Here is a 17,356-nt window from a genome sequence, read left to right on the forward strand (position 1 = left end):
GAAGGAGCACGGGTGTGGCCCACAGATCTGGATTCATTCTGTCTTGGCACTTCACAGCTGTGGGACCTTCAACTCCTGCAGTTTCTGTTTTCTCTTATGTGCTGTGTGGATAAGCTGCCTCTTTCATCTTGTGTGGGGAGTTAAGAGTCTCTAGCAAGTACCTTTCTGCGATCTAGTAAGTGTAACCCGCCCAATAAATGGGTGCCATTGTTTTCAATTTGGACATGTTGGCCAGAGGGGTGCAGTAGTTAACATCATTTGGTAACAACAGAAGAAAAGATCTGTTAAAAGGAGGATCCCTCAGGGAATACTATTTAGAATGAAATCTCATATTTTATGTTGGTTACAAAGTGCAGTGATAACATTTTGGATGTGTTAGGTTAGATGAAATATTAAAGCCAATTTTACCTGTTTCTCATACTTTTTTAATGTGGCTGCTAGAAAATTTAAAATTACGTATGTGTCTCATGTCCTATTGCTAATGGACAGCGTCTTCTAAATGAGACTGCCACTGGTTGAGCCGCATGTTTTGCAGTTAACCAGGCTTGGGCACGTACGTGATTCACCGTGAGTATGTTGAATGGCTCAGGGGAGAGGAGAATCAGCTTTTTGCCTTGTGAGTAATGCCCTACATGTGGTATACTGATGGCACATTTTTGAACAAAGTGCGTCTCGGTGTGTGGAGATGGGCACCAGGTCCATGCACTTGGTGCCCTCACCGGGCCTGGGATGGTGAGCTCCAGAGGCTGTATGGTTTGTAGCCCGAGGACCCGGCCACCCCCACGGCTTCAGCGTGTCTGATAGAATTGCAGTGGTCTGCCAAGCTGCCCAGGGGGTTACGGCCACAGGGCAGGGGCACTGGATCAGGAGGTTTTGTCCTGGGCCTGTTTGGCCTCAGGCAAGTCTCTTGACCTGTGTGGGCCTCGGTCCCCTCTTCAGAATCAAGTTGAACTGCAATGTCTCTCTGCCCCCTCTTCTCTGTGCTACCTCTGGATTCTTCTCCAGCCACGGATCTGGAAACACACATCTGCCTGTCGCTCTAACTGCCAGCATCATCTTAGGGAAAAATCCTTGTCCGAAAGTGGCCTTCAAATGCTAGAGGGATTGTTTTAATCTCTCTGCCAGAAATCTGTGATAAGGAATCAGAATGGAATAATATGGTTCTTTATTTAATAGATGACAGGACTAAAGCCTGTCGCTCTCTCCACCCTTAGTGCCCAGCGCAGAGGAAAGGACACCAACCGGGTGCATCAGCCATGCCGAGCGTACCTTAGAGGTCGTTAAGATTCAGAGTGACAGGAGGCTCTAATTTTTATGGTTGTTTTCAAAAACGTTAGATTTCTACTCTAAAAATGAAATGTACCCTTGAAGGAATCTGACAGGCTGGAAAGCTCTCTTAAGAAAATGAGGTCATTCTCTTCTGAAAATCATTTTTTTCTTTCATGCCACTTCCGTCCTGTGAAAAGTTGAAAGCCTGGCCGAGGACAGGGGGATCCTGGGTGTGACTGACCTGGAGAGAGCGGGACAGCAGACAGGTGGGGAGGGCGCGGTTCCAGGTACTTCTGGGTGTGTGCAGTCAGTCCTGGCATCTGTTTCTCAGATGTGCAAAGAAATGCCTTAGCTAATATTTAAAGTGAAAATAACCTTCGTTTGTTTGTGATTAGAGCAGCTGTGGAAAGCAAAATAGGTCTCGATCTAGAATTTAAACACCAAAAGCATGTGCCGCTTTTGTCGCTTTCCCGTTCTTATCGCACAGTGACAGGTTTCTTGACTTCCCTCGCCCTGGGTCCTGGGCTCCATGTGCTGTGTTATTCACCAACCAGAAGTTAAAAATACAATTCCTATCAAGAACGTGCTGGAGGATCGTCCACAGTGAGTTTCTTCAGTGCCGTACACCTCCTGCTGTAATGGGTTTAATTAATCTGTTTCTTCTGCCTTGGTGGACGTCCCCATTGTCAGAGCCACAAGGCATTTGGCAACTGATGTTGGAACGTGGTTAAGAATGGGACTTGTTCTACTTCTTGACAGTCATTCTACGGTCCATGTGAGCTTGGGAAAGAATTTGTCTGCCCTTTCGTCTGTCCTATTGTTGTGGGCTATTTATACTTGAAAAGGATCTCATAAGGGAGACACTGCAAGATTCATAACTTGGGGTTTCTTCTCCCGTGGTACACACCCTTGTGTGTGCAGGCTACACCTGGCACTCACAGTGTCGCCTGTGGGGAAGTGAAGCAAGACGGTGAATGGGGGAGAAAGAAAGACCTCATAAGGGAGTCAAAGTCGATTTCCCTCCCCAGCCTTAGCTTTGCCACGTGAAATGGAGCCAGCATTCTGAAAGCTCAGCTGCTCTCAGGTCCCATAAGGCTTTTTAGGTTGTTATTCTCTTGGGTTGTATATCTGCTTCCATCTCGTGCCTTCTGGTCTTCCATGCCTGACTATTTGCCGCCGTCCAGGGAGCAGCTGGGAGAGCCGCCTGTCTCCTTATGTGCTGGGTGGTTGCTGTTACCTCCTCTCCCAGTGGTGACTCTTCTTTCTGCAAAAGGCTCTGAGGAAGCACATCCCTGCCTGTGGCATGGTGAGGGCCCTGGGGAAGCCTCACCCAATTCTGAGGCAAGACTTGGGAAAGTTAGAAGCAGGACATTGCAGTCACTTGGCTTCTGTTTTGTTTTTACTTTTCAGCCTTGCAGCTGGAAGGTGTGACTGTCTCTCACATCAGATACCCACCCCACTCTTAGAGCCTGACCTTAGTGATGCAGTATCCAGTGGAGCGTACAAGTGATTTCTGATGAGAACTTTGCAGCGGGAGCAAGACGCCTGTTTCCCCACCAGCTGCTTTTTCACAGCATGAGGCACGTTGTCTCCTCCCGTTTTCCTTCCTTGCACACACCCTGCATTGTTGAACCCAGTTACTGTCAGATACTTGTAGGGAGTCATTTGTCTGTGTGAGAGGACTGACTGTATGGCATTTCTTTCACCCCAAACCACTAACTGTCCATGTCATGCAAGGCACACGTGGGCAGGGGATTCCAGCCATTTCCACACGTGACCTTTCTCCTCTTCAACATCATTCCTGATGACTATCATTGAAAGGAATTCAATTCACCATATTTATCATGCATGTATTGAAAGGAACAACTAGATCTGTGACCTGATTGGGAAGACGCCCACATTATATTAAGTTAAAAACAAGATAGAGACTAGTATGATCTCTCAAACTGCTTCTGTCACTATCAGAAATATCTCAAGGTGAGGCTAGCTAACATCATCTGTAAGGACAAGAATGAGATTCTTACTTTTTAATAATGCCCTTTATCAGGAATTTTTTGTAGATAAAGGTTTTGTGTTATTTTTACAATGAGAAAAATATGACCAAAAAATTAAGATTAAGAAAGCAGGTGTAATTCCTAATGCCAGGTGTTTTCTTCAAAGTGCGGTTGACACGTTGGCCTGTTGTGCCTGGGCCCGGGTTAGGTTCTGCTTGGAGAATGCAGCAGAGGAAGCCCCAGCTTGGAAGTGAGGACGTCCACAATGCTTTCCTGGCTCTGCCCCCAAATTCCTTTGTCGCTTAGTCTCTCATCTGCTAAATGAGGGGTTGGATTGATTCCTGAGATGAACTCTTAGGAATTCACCCTCTTGAGAGAATTAGTGTCTTGCTAGAATTGGGAGAGTGGGGGGGTTGGGGTGAGCTTCGGCTGCTGATGTGGGCTTACTCATCAGGAAAGTCCCGCTGTAAACACGGTGGTGAGGGATTATGTCAGTGTTTGCCCCTTGCAAAGGCACTGCCCTGCTTCGGGCTTCCCCCGCCTTGTTTGGTGCAAAGTTCCCCTCCCCCACCCCTTTCAAGGACTGGCCTCAGAGCTCCAGATGTGCTCTGATGACACTTCTGTCCTCATCAGTCTTTTAATGTTTTGGGCAGAGGATGGATTCTTATCATGGAAATGGAGGTTTATGGTAAAGAATTGCACAGGAAGCCTGTGCTTAGCTTTCTCCCATTCCTGTCGGCAGCTGTTTGAAAACCTGAGTGCTCTCTCACAGCTTCCTGCCCGTCTCCTTCGCTCTTCGTTGAGTCTGTTGCTCTTGACAAGACAACACACTATTAGGCGTGGACTCACCTTCTTCCTCCTCCCTCCCTTTGACCAGTTACATGCATTCCTGTCCTTTGTCATCCTCCTGTATTTATCTGTCCCAGAAGTGGGGGCAGCTACCTCCCGTGTGAGGTTGACTCTTCCTGTGGTCTGTTCCCCAGGCTGTTCTGTTGTCACCTCTTCACCGCATATCCTTAGTGTCATTCAAAATGCTCATAAGCTCCCAGTTTTTGAGTTCCTACTAGGTGCCACAAATCAGTCAATCCCATTCACAGCATCAAGGATGGTTTTTCCAGTTTATAGTTGAGGAAACTTAATCACAGAAATATTGATCATTTGCTAGTAAGTGAGACCTGTGGGGTCTGAATTCGGGTTAGTCTGTGACCTCAGCCACGCCTCACATGTAGACTTCCAGCTCCATGTGCCCCTCGAGACCCACACTGGCTACAAGATAGAGGACAAGGTCCCAAGGATACCTCACACTTTGTCTTCAGGATTAAATTATCCTCTTAGTTGTCCTCTAACCCCCTCCCCCCAGCTCCTCCTCCTCTCTTTGGTAACTTGCTCAGTTGGTAATTCCGAGGCACTGCCATCAACCTGGTGGTCATTGCTGTGGATCCGTGTCGTCCCTACATCCAGAGTCTCTCCACGTCATGCCTGCACGTGCCTTGAATCCACCCTCTCTTCTCTATCCCCACAGCCCTCATCCATGTCACTTCTTCACTTAACGCTCCTCTCCAGCTTGTCTCCCCTCAAAGCTGGTTTCCATACTGCTCCCTGAAAATGTAACAGAAACGAAGATACGGGCACAAGAGTGCTGGAAAGCAAGTATGTGCTGCCCTCTGGGGGGACTCGCCCCGGAATCTGCCCCTCGGGTTGTATCTGAGCAGGGATCAGCATCAACTCGCACCCAGACTTCCAAACTAGCAGCTCAGTCCGGGGAGAAGGGATGTGCTAACATGCTGTCTGCGCCGAGACCTCAGCTCCTCCTGGAACTGGATGAATGCTTTCCAAGTTCCTCCTGTCACTGATGCTGAGGATCTTTGACACGTACTTAAAAATATCTTCTTGCCTTTGTGGTGGTTTCTTCCATTGCTTCTGTTCTGAGTATCCCTGCTCATTTCCTTCTCCCCAGGGAAATACTCAAGTTTACTATCTGGCCACATCTGGTCTTCTGGACATGAAGTCAAGTTGTTTCTGGATAATTCTGAAGTGAAAGAGAATATTGAGCTCTTTCAAAGTGTCAGATACTGTTAGGCCCTGGATAATTAACACTCACATACCTATTGCTCGAAGAGATGGTTAGAACCCCCTTTTTAGACACTGACACGTTATGGAAGTTTAAAATACACATGCCTCTCCAACCAGCCTTCTGCTTTTGCGGTTCAGAATCCTAAGAATAAAAGCACCAAACAGTGCATTTTTCTAGACACGTGTGCATAGTGTTTCCTGGATGAGCAGCCTAAGGCAGTGGTTGAACAAGCATCCCGTGGGATGTCATGAAGCTGTGACAGGATTTGTTAAAGCTCTGTATGTTGCCGTGGAGCACTGTCCATGATACTCTACTGTGGGAACAAAGCTGCGTAAGAAACTAGTAAGTGCTTTTATAGTCCTTTATCACAGCACTAGGAGGCATCCCACATACCTTATTATCCCCTTTCCTGATGAGAAAACTGAGGCCCAAAGACACTGTGACCACCTGTGTCAGAGCTGGGACGTTGTTCTTGTATGACCGCTCTTCATGCTGTGTTGAGCGAGACCTCATGAAAAAGAATAGAAAATAAGAAGGGAACACTGTGTTCCCTGTTTATTGAGCAGTGTTGCCTGGTTGGGATATCAGCACCAATTGGTTTTTCTCTATTCGTTTGGCATCACAGGCAGTTAGGGGGACTCCTTAGATCGGAGCAGTGGGAGGATCCTAATGATGATGGTCCAAATTCGTAACCTTTCGGTCGTTCTGGTTAATAGAAAAGACTCATTCCATTTCTTAATTTGTTGCTGTTCACATCAAAACTTCCTCTACTTCTCCCTACCATAGTTTTAAACTCTCTCTCTTCCTTTCCCTGGCTAAGTGCCCACCTTCCTCCTCTAGATGAGGACCCTTTGTGCCTGACTCCGTGACCCAAATCTTCCAGGATTTGACCTTTCATTTATAAACGTACTCACGACAGCACTGTCCGTAAATATGTGTGTGCATAACCCCACACACACATACACCTAGGGATTTAGGGAGCTCATCGTTAATCCTGTTAACCTTGAAAGTTTGCAGATTGCCTAGGGTATAAATAGCCTTTTGATCTAACCAGTCGGTGATTTGGCCCTAAATATTTATGCCATCTCCATCCAATTGTTTCCTTTCTTTTACTTGTCTTTGGTGTTCTAATGTATGCTAAAACTAGCATGCTATCCAATGTGCATATCTGTGTTTCAAAGTGTTTAAATAGTAATTGATGTTTGTAATAAAATAAACTGTAAATCATGTTGGAGGGTATATGGTGAAAAGCAAAACCCTCCTATGTTGCAGGAGGGGCTGGGCCTTGCTGCTGGCCTTCAAAGGGCAATTTGGTGATCTCTGTCAGACTTTAAAATGTGCCTGTCCATTAACCCACACGGCTCCTTCTTTTGGTTTCTTGAGAGCCCCATGCACCAGGGAGCTCATGCAGAGACACTGGTGGGAGCATGTTCAATTACCCATTCGTTGTGTGATAACTAAATATTCTGGTCTATCCACGGGATTCTGTGCAGCATTTTAAACAAATTGAGTAGATTTGTTATGTGCTGATCTAGAAGAGTCTCCAAGCTGTCTCAATAACTCAATCAAGCACCTCATGAAACAGTCTATGGTGTATACTGTTTATATATTTTTAACACAAAGAAAATCTGTGTTTGTGTGCCTATATATAAATTCTAGAAGAAGAACGATTTGTCCTTTTATTCTGTACTAGTTTACAACTTGCCTTCCCTTTTAGTCATAGCTCTTAGCTTCCCATCCCTGTGGTCAGACACCCATCGCATCCTTGCTGACAGCCCCACACTGCTCCATGGTTGGGGATGGGATTGATTTAAGCAGCCTGCCCAGTGGGGAGTTTGGTTGTTTTCAGTTTCTGGTTTGTATGAACCGTACTCCGGTCACATCTGGGGGCCCTGTTATCTGTGTGTGGACGAACATCCCTGGAGGGTAAATTGTAGCTGTAGGACTAACGTGTCCAGGTGGCTGTGACAGACTTGCTCCTTAGGGCCCCTCCTCTTTCCCTCAGAGCTCAGGCTTTAAGGAAAAGGTGGCGTGGGAGAACCTTTTAGTTTGGTTTCCCAAAATTGTCCCTGTCCATGCACGTTCCTGTTTGGGTAGTTTTTAAGTGGTGCGAGCAGAATCAGTTCCCCTAAACCACACTCCTTAGGAGCAGCCGTCGGCCCTGCCCTGCCAGTGAACTGACTCACGTTCCTGCACGCTGGGGCTGGTGTGGACTTGCGCCGGGCTCCTCGGAGGCCAGCTTCTCCTGGGGGACGGGTGTTTTCCCTCAATTTCTTTGCAACTCAACATTTCCTCAAAGGAAAAATATTAGCAAATGGCTGTCTTTGAGCCGATTTAAGGATCTTGATCCAGAAACAACCCACCAGCCTTTCTTTCTCTGGGCTTTCCTCCTGTCTGTGTCTGAAAGGCCCAGTGTTCTCTCCTTGACTGTCTTGACCTCCTTTCTCTTGACAGTTCACAGCATGATTTTGTCTCCTTCACTCTTCCTTGGCAGTTTTTTGTTGATTTGTACACTATCTTTTCTTAGCACATATCCCTGTTGGACAACCGCACGCAGTTTTTGGGGTCCCCTTGAGGCCCGTACACGGGTCCTGCTCCACGGTTGGCAGCTGAGGCACAGAAGCAGGTTTCCATGAACGGTCGTTCCTAGTGCTGGGCACTTGCTTCATGTGTTCTCATTCAGTCTTCACATGACCATATAAGGTAGGTGGCATTATTCTTCATTTTCAATAGGAGAAAACTGGTATAAACTGAGGTGTAGAGAGATCAGTGACTTTCCCAGAGGCACACAGCTAGAGAGTGAGTGATAGAACCAGCCAGATGAGTCAGTCCAGGAAGTCTGTTTTCCAGTGGGTGTCCCAGGCCATTGGGGAGATGATATTAGCAGTCCCCTGGCCTAGCTGGGAGGGTTTGCTGATTGAAGCAAGAGTTGCGCAGACCTTTGGCATCAGTTCTTTATTACTGCAGAAAGCATGATGGGGTTAACTGTAGCTTAAACCATGTAAGCACGTGTATTAGTTTCCTATAGCTCCTGTAACAAATGACCACAAACTTAGTGGCTTGAACAACACAAATTATCTAGTTCTGTTGCTTAGGAGACGAACGTGGGTCTCACGGGGCTAAAATCAAGGTGTCAGCAGGCCTTCATTCTTTTCTGGAGGCTCGGGAGAATCCTTGTCCTTGCTCTTTGCTGCCTGCATTCCTTGGCTCATGGCCCCCTTCCAGCTTCAACACCAGCAATGGCGGGCCGAGTCCTTGTCACGTTTCATCGCTTTGACACTGACTCTTCTGCCTCCCTCTTCCACACTGAGGACTCCTGGGATGACACTGGGCCCACCTGGTTAATCCAGGATAATCTTTCTTTTTTAAGGGTAGCTGGTTAGCAACTGCAATTCTATCTGCAACCTTAGTTCCCTTTGCCATACAAGGTTACATCTCCACAGGCTCTGGGCACTAGACTGTGGATATCCTGGGCGGGTGGGGAGGCAGGGCATTATGCTGCCTGCCACAACGTGCCACTTCTACAATTCAGTAGGACGGAGCTGCCATTCCTAAACTCTCTTGTCCTTGGTCTAGGTTGCTTCTGGGAGGTGTGTGTTCCTTCCCGTTCTTCTCAGCCACAAGCTGGAACACGATTCCCATCGGGTCCAGCCAGTTTGACATCGTTGAGACTAATTTTATTCTCTGCCTCAGGAATAGATTTCACTTCCATCTCTTGGTGGAAGGGAGGACAGATTCCAGTAAGGACCCCTTTATCAGGAAAGGTGCTCACCTGGGTACTGTTGCAGACCTAGTTTCTCCCCGCAGGAAACTACCTGCAGGTGTCGTCCATTAACCTGCTCCATCTGCTCACTTCTGCTGCAGCTGCATCTGTCTACAAGGTGATCTGAGTGACTGCTGTGTGCCAGCTGCTGGGTCTGTTACCTTGTCAATCCTCAAGGCAATAGTAGTAGTAGCACTTTGCATCAACTGTTATTCATCCCGAAACTCACACATTTGACATATAAAATGAGGATGTTATTGCCTGAAAGTCTACTGGGATGTAGCCGCTGGTGGTTTCCGCAGCCCTGTTTTCGTATTTAAGCAAGGGTATGAGTGCGCATGTTGCTCACACTCGCCTGATGAAGAAAGAGCTCAGGGAGGTTAGGTCATTTGCTCACAACCACACACAAATTCTAGTAATAAGATTCGAATCCAGGCGCACAAGTACGTTTCCTGTCTTTTCCCCATGTCAGTCTGAGGGCGAACTCCTACTCTGTCTGGAGAAGAGCTGTTGTGGTGGGAATTGGAGGTGACGGGCAGGCCCCGTGATACAGGCTCAGTGGGGGAACAGTCCCCGCTGTACCGGCAGGTTCACCCTGGCTTCCTTCTGAGCTGTCAGAGCTCACTTCTCTGATAAACACCCGCAGAGGGAGGAGAGGAGCTCTTAAACTACACATATTGTCATTCTAGAATTTCCCTTGGGTCATGTCCCCCACCCGCCTCACCTGGGATTGTAAACCCCACTGCTCTTGGTCTGGATTCCATTCAGCATTAATCGTGCTCATCATTTTATGCTCTACAGAAGTATTGCTGTTTGTAGTGACGTCAGTCTACATCACTCAACGCTTCATTGACTGCACCGGCGCTTAGTTATGCGGAACGCCACACGTCGGTGGGCAGGCTGTGTGAGGGGCTGTTTCCATCTGCACCGTCCTTTCCAGGATCTCCACAGTGGAGCCCTGAAACCATTAGAAACAGTGGGTTTACAGTCCTCATTTCTTCCCTGGGGCTCCCCACTTCGCTCACCCCTCACGAGGTGGAGTGTTCTGAGACCCTGTCCTCAGCCACAGCCTCTCCTTGTGCTGACTCCCAGTTCTGTCCCCAGCCAGATCGCACTCTGAGCTGCTCTGAGATGTCTGTGCCTCCTGGTGGACTTACTCCTCGTAATGCCTTTATAAATGGCTGGGTGAACACTACGTTTTATCCTGGGGAAATGGAGAATCAAAAAGATACAGCAATTTGCTGTGAGCCATACGGCCAGTAGTTAGGGAGCTTTGTTTAAAGAGAAAAACGTAACGTGTTCCACTTGAGAGGGAATTAAAACTGCTGTCAATAAGTGTCACATGTGCATAGCATAACTTAAAGCCTAACTAAGACATGTTATGATGTAAGGTAAAAGTTCAGACAAAGAGAGGAGTGATGAGGCAGAGAAGGATGGAGAGAGAAGAGAGAGGGACGGAGATCGCTGAGATGGGGATGCTCTTGCCTGGCCGTCTGTTGGGGGACAGCCGCTGAATGTTTCTGTGGCCCTGTTTTCATATTTAATCACAGCTGTAAATGGGGATGTTGCTAATACGTGACTCATTGAAGGCCGAAAGCGAGCCAGAGCCTGGAGTACGTGGCACCACTTGGTTGGTCAGTTTTACAAAGAGAGAAAAGCCTGTTTATCCAGGCTGGAACAGTCATTTGACCCGTTCTTAACCCCATTTGCAACTGCTTTGAGGTTAACTTAGCATTTCCCTTAAGACACATGTGACAGAGGCTTGGGAGGCACGGACTGGGTTTTCATTCCTGCAGAGCACAGAGGCCTCATCTCTGAGTGAGTTGGCGTTGGTGCCAGCTCGTGTCACTGTTTGTATGTGACGGGGTGGAGGTCACAGGTTAATTTTGGTGGGTGGACGTGCCAGCTGTGGGACCTGAAGCAGCACATTTCTCCACGCTCTTCCCCACCCTCCCACCCTGGGAGTAGACGTTACATGATCTGCCTGCCCCTGTTTTCTCGCGCCCTGGCCCTCCGCTGCTGTCCCCTCTGTAGGACAGAAGAGGACTCTCTTTCCTGTGTTACTCACGAGTTTACGTTTAGAACAATGTGATGGACGTGAAAAGTGGTTTATTCTGAAAACTTCTGCTGAGAAATTGCTGGGTGACTGGGCACTGGGTTAATTGTAGCCCCTCTATTGTGGGTTCAAAAATATTTTATTAAAAAAATTGACCAAAGAGACTTTAGAATGAATTATGGCAGGTAAAGGGACAAGCTAAACAGGGCAGCAAGAGACAGATTCCCAAATGTGGAGCAGGACAAACAGCTGCTTTCTTCAATGGGTCAAAGGCATGAAAAAATAAGATTGGGGCAGAGGGCAGGAATTACTCTCAATTTAGAGACATGACAATCAAATACAAGGTAAGGACCTTGTTTGGACCTGACACTATCAAAGCAACTGTTTTAAAAAAAAAAAGAAGACATTTTTGAGGCCAGCAGGGAAATTTGCATATGGCCTTTGTATTGGGTGATGCTGAGGAATTGATGTTATTTCTATCAGATGTGATAATGACATTGCAGTGGGAAATAATCCACATATTTTGGTCCATCCAAGGTAGGGATAAAATGAGGATGGCTGCTTTTGCAACCCTGGAAATTCTAACAGATAAGCACATTTGACAAAGTTTTGGAAATGGTTGAGTCTAGGTGATGGGTGTATATGGCGTTCACTGTACAAGCCTCTACATCTGCGATGACTGAAAGTTTCCTATTGACTTCTGAAGTGCGTCACCTGCCCTCCTGAGCCCGCAGATGATTTGTCCCTACAGTCCAGTGTGGTTATCGCGTCACAGCCGCCAGACCACAGACATTTTAATTCCCATTGGAAAGCATGTAGCCATCGACCCAGAGCCAGACAAGCTGAATACCATCTCGGAGCTGCTTTTCTTACTGTTGTCTTCAACTTGTTCAGAGCTGTTGATTCTGGAGTGAGGACCGACAGCTTGGCCTGGATGCAGTTGATTCACCAGCGCACAGAGGATGGAGAGATGGCTTAAAAAAAACCAGAAACCTTTCACTTTGCTTTGTAGGACCACCAAGAGACCTCAGACCTTCTATGTCAAAAGTTCCTCCTGTGCCAGAGGAGTGTGCCATTCCAGCGGCTGACCCGTTCTGCCCCATAACGAGACAGGCGCATAGACTTCTGGAAGGTGCACCACAATAAATCATAAGGGCTTGGGGTGGCATCTAGAGTTAGATGAATTGGCTAAGCACGTGGTCCTTCTTCCCTCTCTAGTTTGTTTCTCATGCAAGGTTTAACGAAGAGCTGTTTCCCTTTGCTAATAATGCCTCTGCTACTCTCAATCATTTGTAAGCTGACTCTCAAAGTTGTAACCTACTCTTTTAATAAATTTAGATGTTGTTGTCAGGATACCTTCTAAATAATCTAGTATAAGATAGTATATTAGTCAAGAGAATGGTATCTGGAACCAGATTACTTGGGATCAAGTCTCTGCTCTTCAGCTTAATACCTGTGATCATTGGACGAGTTACTTAACACCTCTGGGCTTACGTTTCCTCATTTGTAAAATCAAGGTGATGATAACATGTACCTCTAGGACTGTGTGACAGAGAAAAGAGTTAATACTTACAAAATACTTGGAACAGATTCTGTCAGTTGTGAGATAGCCAATGACTGGTTACTTCTTTTATGAATTAGATTATTATTGATAATCTGTAAATTGTCAGATTGGCATCATTTGCCTTGAGCTGAGTTCGGCCATTACTGTCCAGCCTCCCCTCCAGGATTATAGTAAAAGCTCAGACAGAGGGGCGGCCCTACAAAGGCCAGTGGTGGTGGAAGGGGCGGAAGCGCAGCCTCAGCTCTCAGAGGATGAAAATGGTACCACGACTCAGCGTCTGTCACTCGGTCCACAATGGTGCTTGTCTGATAATCCCAGATTATCAGTCAGGTGGGACCCAACAGATCAGAAGTATTGTCAGAGGAAAACTGCCTGGTCAAATCTGCTTTATAAATTAGCTTAGAGAATATAAATACCTAAACATGTTCATCATTCACATAATCTTATCACCTGCCTATGGAAAGTAGAAGGTTTAGTTTAGCTTTTCTGTTTAGCCTGCGTAATCCTGTGCCACTGGTTTCCTTCTAGTTCACAGCAGGGCACCTCACTCTGGTCTCCAACGAAAATCTGGAATCCAAAGCCAGGAGTTGGGGGGCCGTTTCATATAGAGCACTGCATGTTGATTCTCTGACTTCTGTGAAGTCCTTTTTTTACTTGTTTAAAATAATGGCAGGTTCAGTCTGTGTGAATCTGTGTATTTAGATGTATGTGTTTCTGGGTGGTTATCAGCAGAACGTATCAGGATGTGCTGCTGGCCTTCCCCCTGAAACCCTGATCTGTCCAGGTAATAAATCTGCTCTCTGGGGGAAATTAGATGTGTATAAAATTCTCGTCCATTTCAAAATGGGGGCAGCTTGGTAACGAATGGGCTAGGGAGAGAAAATCCATGTTAGTGTGAGATCTGAGATCTTCTCCCAGGCAGAAAACGGTGATCTATGTCACCAGGAGTAGAGGTGGCGGAGGGAGTGCTCATGCTGTATGCTGAGCCTATGTAAATGTGGTGGCTGGTGACTATTTCCAGTAATACAGTTGGCCTCCCTTGAGACCGAATTAATTCAGCCATTAGTTGTCTAGCCAAGCCAAGGACCCCCACGTAAAAACTAGAGTACTGTGGAAGGCAATTTAAGAAAGTGGTAAAAATAAGCCTCCAGAATATTCCTTTATTCTTATGTACTCTAAAAGAGATATTTAGAGTCCAAAATGTGAAGAGTAGATGATGCAGCCCTTGGTAATTATCACTTTCACTGTCACCATTCACTTGATCCTTCGTGTACTCATGAGGAAGGACTGTCAGTTCAGTCGTCAGGTGGCAAGCAAGATGCACAGCGGTTGGCCCATACCTACTATTTGTGTTAAATATGTGTATATATAAAGAGATTAATATGAACATATTTGCATGTAAATAAAGTCTTTCTGGGAAGTTGACCAAAACACTGGTAACTGGTTTCCCTTGGGGAGATGAACTGGGTTACTTGTCACAGAATAATATCCTTTTGTACTGTTTATGTTTTGGGCACTGTGCAAGTGTTACCTATTCCCAGAATAGTGTCACTTCTAGTCACTTTAGGAGGGCATCTGAAACAAACTCTGGAAATTCTGACACATTAAATATGTTTAGCCTGGTGATATAATATTGCCAATAGCGCATTTGTGACAATGGTAATAGATTCAGAAATTCCATTATGATTACTCAAGACATGGAAGTGAAAGCATCTTAGCCTCAGACCCAGAGATGTCTCAGCCTGTGGTTTGTATTTCTGGTTCCTTGGGATGGCATTAGCGGTTCTCATGGGGGTGCAAGGTACTGGTTCAGGTGGCACCGCCCCAGGGTCTGTCTGTGGCTGGTCCACATCCACAGCCTCCACCTGCTCCTCCTCCCCATCATGGTACCCACCTCCCAGGGTGATGGGTGGACTTAGGTGCCGCAGGCCAGTGGCACGCGGTAGTTGGGATCTTCCCTCACACATCTCTGGAAGCACTCAGAAGTGTGGCCGAGACATGCAGCTTGGTTATTTGGGATTTTTAAAGACATTTAATGAAGACAGGACTGAGCTGGTTATATCTTAATATTGAAGAAAGAAAGGCGGGGTTCAGGGGAGGAAGGAGTGGTTTAGGTCCTTGCATGTGTAACCTGTGTTCTTTGGGGAAAAGTTGTGACTAAGCATAATCTTATCTTGAGTGTCTATAGGATAAATCAGCCTGATGTAGCATCAGCTGTTCATTGTCTGTGACTTGTCATGGTTCTAAATTTGGAGTTGCCAAGGCGCTTGTTAAAATTCTTTCTCCCAACGCCATAGCACAGAACGAGTTATTTTTAAGGACCTAGGTTAATTCGCTTATGTGGTTCAGACATGTGCAGGCGAGACTTTGGCCTAGATTGCAGCCTTCTGTTGACTTTGAGTCACTCCTTTTTATATATGTAGTATCCCAGGAACCTTTGCCAATTATTAGGTAAACATTTTAGAAGCTGCCGGTGTTAGTAATCGTTAGGAGACCAGTTTAGCATTTATATAGTGTTGACGCTGTGCCCGACATGATTCTCTACTGTATATTCCTTAGCTTATTTAATTTTCACAATATCTCTGAGTTTTACAATATTAGTCCCATTTTACAGATGAGAAAACTAAGTCATATAAAGGTTAAGTGAGTTTTCAGCAGTATTTAAGTAGGTTAACAGTTAAGTTTAAAAGACTAGGTTTTTTTTTAATTGAAAAACAGTGTTGAAGAACACGCAAAGAAAAAAGTGAAATTAACTAATAACTTGAATATTAGAAATGCATTATTAATTAGACACTGGAAAAAGTGATCAAACTTTTAAATAATTTTTCTAAAACCCCTGCATGGCCTTGCCACTAAAGGAATGCCAAGATAAGTTTATCCTGGAAAGAAAAAAATCAGCGCGGCCTCATTCTGTTTTGACCATACATCCCTGGAGAGGCAGCAGACAAAGGAGATTATGAGGAAATCAGTTTCTAACCAAAAAAGCTTTGACAAAAGTCTTCAGATTTTGTGTAAAAGGGCAATGAGTGTAATTTCTCAGGTGCTGGCAAGCAGTTCTCAGCGCGTCTCTCTGAGATGTGGGTGAGCAGCGGCCCCTGAGCTCAGCCTTGGAGGTGAAGAGCTCAGATCCAAGTTCACGTTCACAGCCCAGCTGAGTCTCTTCAAGCTGTTAAGAAGTCACTGAGATTCCAGTATGTCTACAAATGCCTGGTGGATAGAAAAAGCTCGCTGTTTGCTCTTGTAGCCGTGAGCTGTCTGCAGGGGCTCGGGAACAGGGTTAGGTAAGTGGCTGAGCGTCTAGGAAGCACCCTTCTGTGATTTCCCAGGTTCTCTCTGAGGACCTGCGGGTACTAGGCACTCACTGTAAAAGACATTAACTAAGGAATTATTAAACCTCAGGGAAAAAATAAAATTTTGAGTTTGTGGTTGTTTCTTTTCTAGGTCCTCTTAGAGAATGCTAAGAAGCTAGGACTCCGGTGCCACTCAAAAGGGACAATGGTCACAATCGAGGGACCTCGTTTTAGCTCCCGGGCAGAAAGCTTCGTGTTCCGCGCCTGGGGGGCGGATGTTATCAACATGACCACAGTTCCAGAGGCGGTCCTTGCTAAGGAGGCTGGAATTTGCTATGCCAGCATCGCCTTGGCAACAGATTATGATTGCTGGAAGGAGAATGAGGAAGAGGTAGGTGGAATTCTCTTCTGGACGAGTATGGCCTGGGTTTCCAGGTGCCATGAGAGCCATTAAGAGAGTGTCTTAACTATTTGTCTCTCTCGCACTAGTTCCAGAAAGTGTCCTTCTACCAGGTTGTAAAGTCAGTTTTTCATACATTGCCACATACTTTCTGTAGTTCCCACTGGAAGTTAAGAACAAAGATCTTCATAGGGAAGAAAAAGACACTGTTATCCAAGGGTCAGCAGTGAACAGTACATTGTAGGCATGTTGGGGATCATACTGAGACTTGGGCCTTATTTTAAGGATAAAGGGTCTTTTGGTGATAATTTCCTTATGCTGTGCTGCTGTTTATTATGTTTGTTTTCAAAGGGAGAAACCTATTACGTCTTCCTGGTAAGAGGACTCTGTATTCATACCTGTCTGTTTAACTTACCCTGACTGGATACCATCCTTGGTGTAGGAACACGACAGCAAACAGACAAGTCCCTAAGGGGCTAATGCTTTGGTTTTGGGGAGGGGCGAGGGGTAAAGGTTATGCAAACCAGTGTGAGAAAGCTCAGAGTTATAAAGAAATAGTTTGATGAGATACAGGAGTATGTATCCAATTGACCCAGCAGATATTTGGAGTCTGGGAAGCTGTCCTTGTTGAAGTGTGGTAGGAAAGATGGGCATGCTTGAGTGGAGAGGGCGGAGGGAGCAAGAGGGGGGCGGGGCCACATAGACCATAGAAGGATTTTGGATGGGAGGGCAGTGAGGGGTTTAGGCAGGAAAGATGTCAGGGTCCAGCTAGTGTTTGAGGACACTGGACCACTGAGGTCAGGCTTCCAGAACAAGTACTTTCGTTGTGGAAAACTTCAAACCTCCACAAAAGTAGAGAGTCTAGTTTAATGAACACTGAGTTACCCATCACTCAGCTTTCCACCGTTATCACCCATGGCCCATCCCTGTGTCACGTATGAGTCCC

General features: G+C 46.2%; 1 protein-coding gene across 7 annotated transcripts in view; it reads left to right on the forward strand.

The window, feature by feature from the left end:
• LOC103543644 (S-methyl-5'-thioadenosine phosphorylase) overlaps window positions 1-17,356 on the forward strand; it is a 48,292-nt gene that overhangs the window by 24,199 nt on the left and 6,737 nt on the right. For 3 of the 7 annotated variants that reach the window (XM_070589705.1, XM_070589706.1, XM_070589707.1), the window contains 2 exons: window positions 12,169-12,287; window positions 16,162-16,401. In XM_070589705.1, coding sequence (XP_070445806.1) covers window positions 12,195-12,287; window positions 16,162-16,401 — 333 coding nt within the window. In that variant the 5' untranslated portion in view covers window positions 12,169-12,194. Of the gene's footprint in view, window positions 1-2,679; window positions 2,850-7,864; window positions 8,041-12,168; window positions 12,288-14,631; window positions 16,002-16,161; window positions 16,402-17,356 lie in introns of those variants that run through there. The other 4 variants (XR_011531323.1, XR_011531322.1, XR_011531324.1 and 1 more) reach the window with 3 other exon arrangements.

This window comes from Equus przewalskii, chromosome 22 (genome assembly GCF_037783145.1).
Source record: "Equus przewalskii isolate Varuska chromosome 22, EquPr2, whole genome shotgun sequence".
Taxonomy (NCBI): Eukaryota; Metazoa; Chordata; class Mammalia; order Perissodactyla; family Equidae; genus Equus; species Equus przewalskii.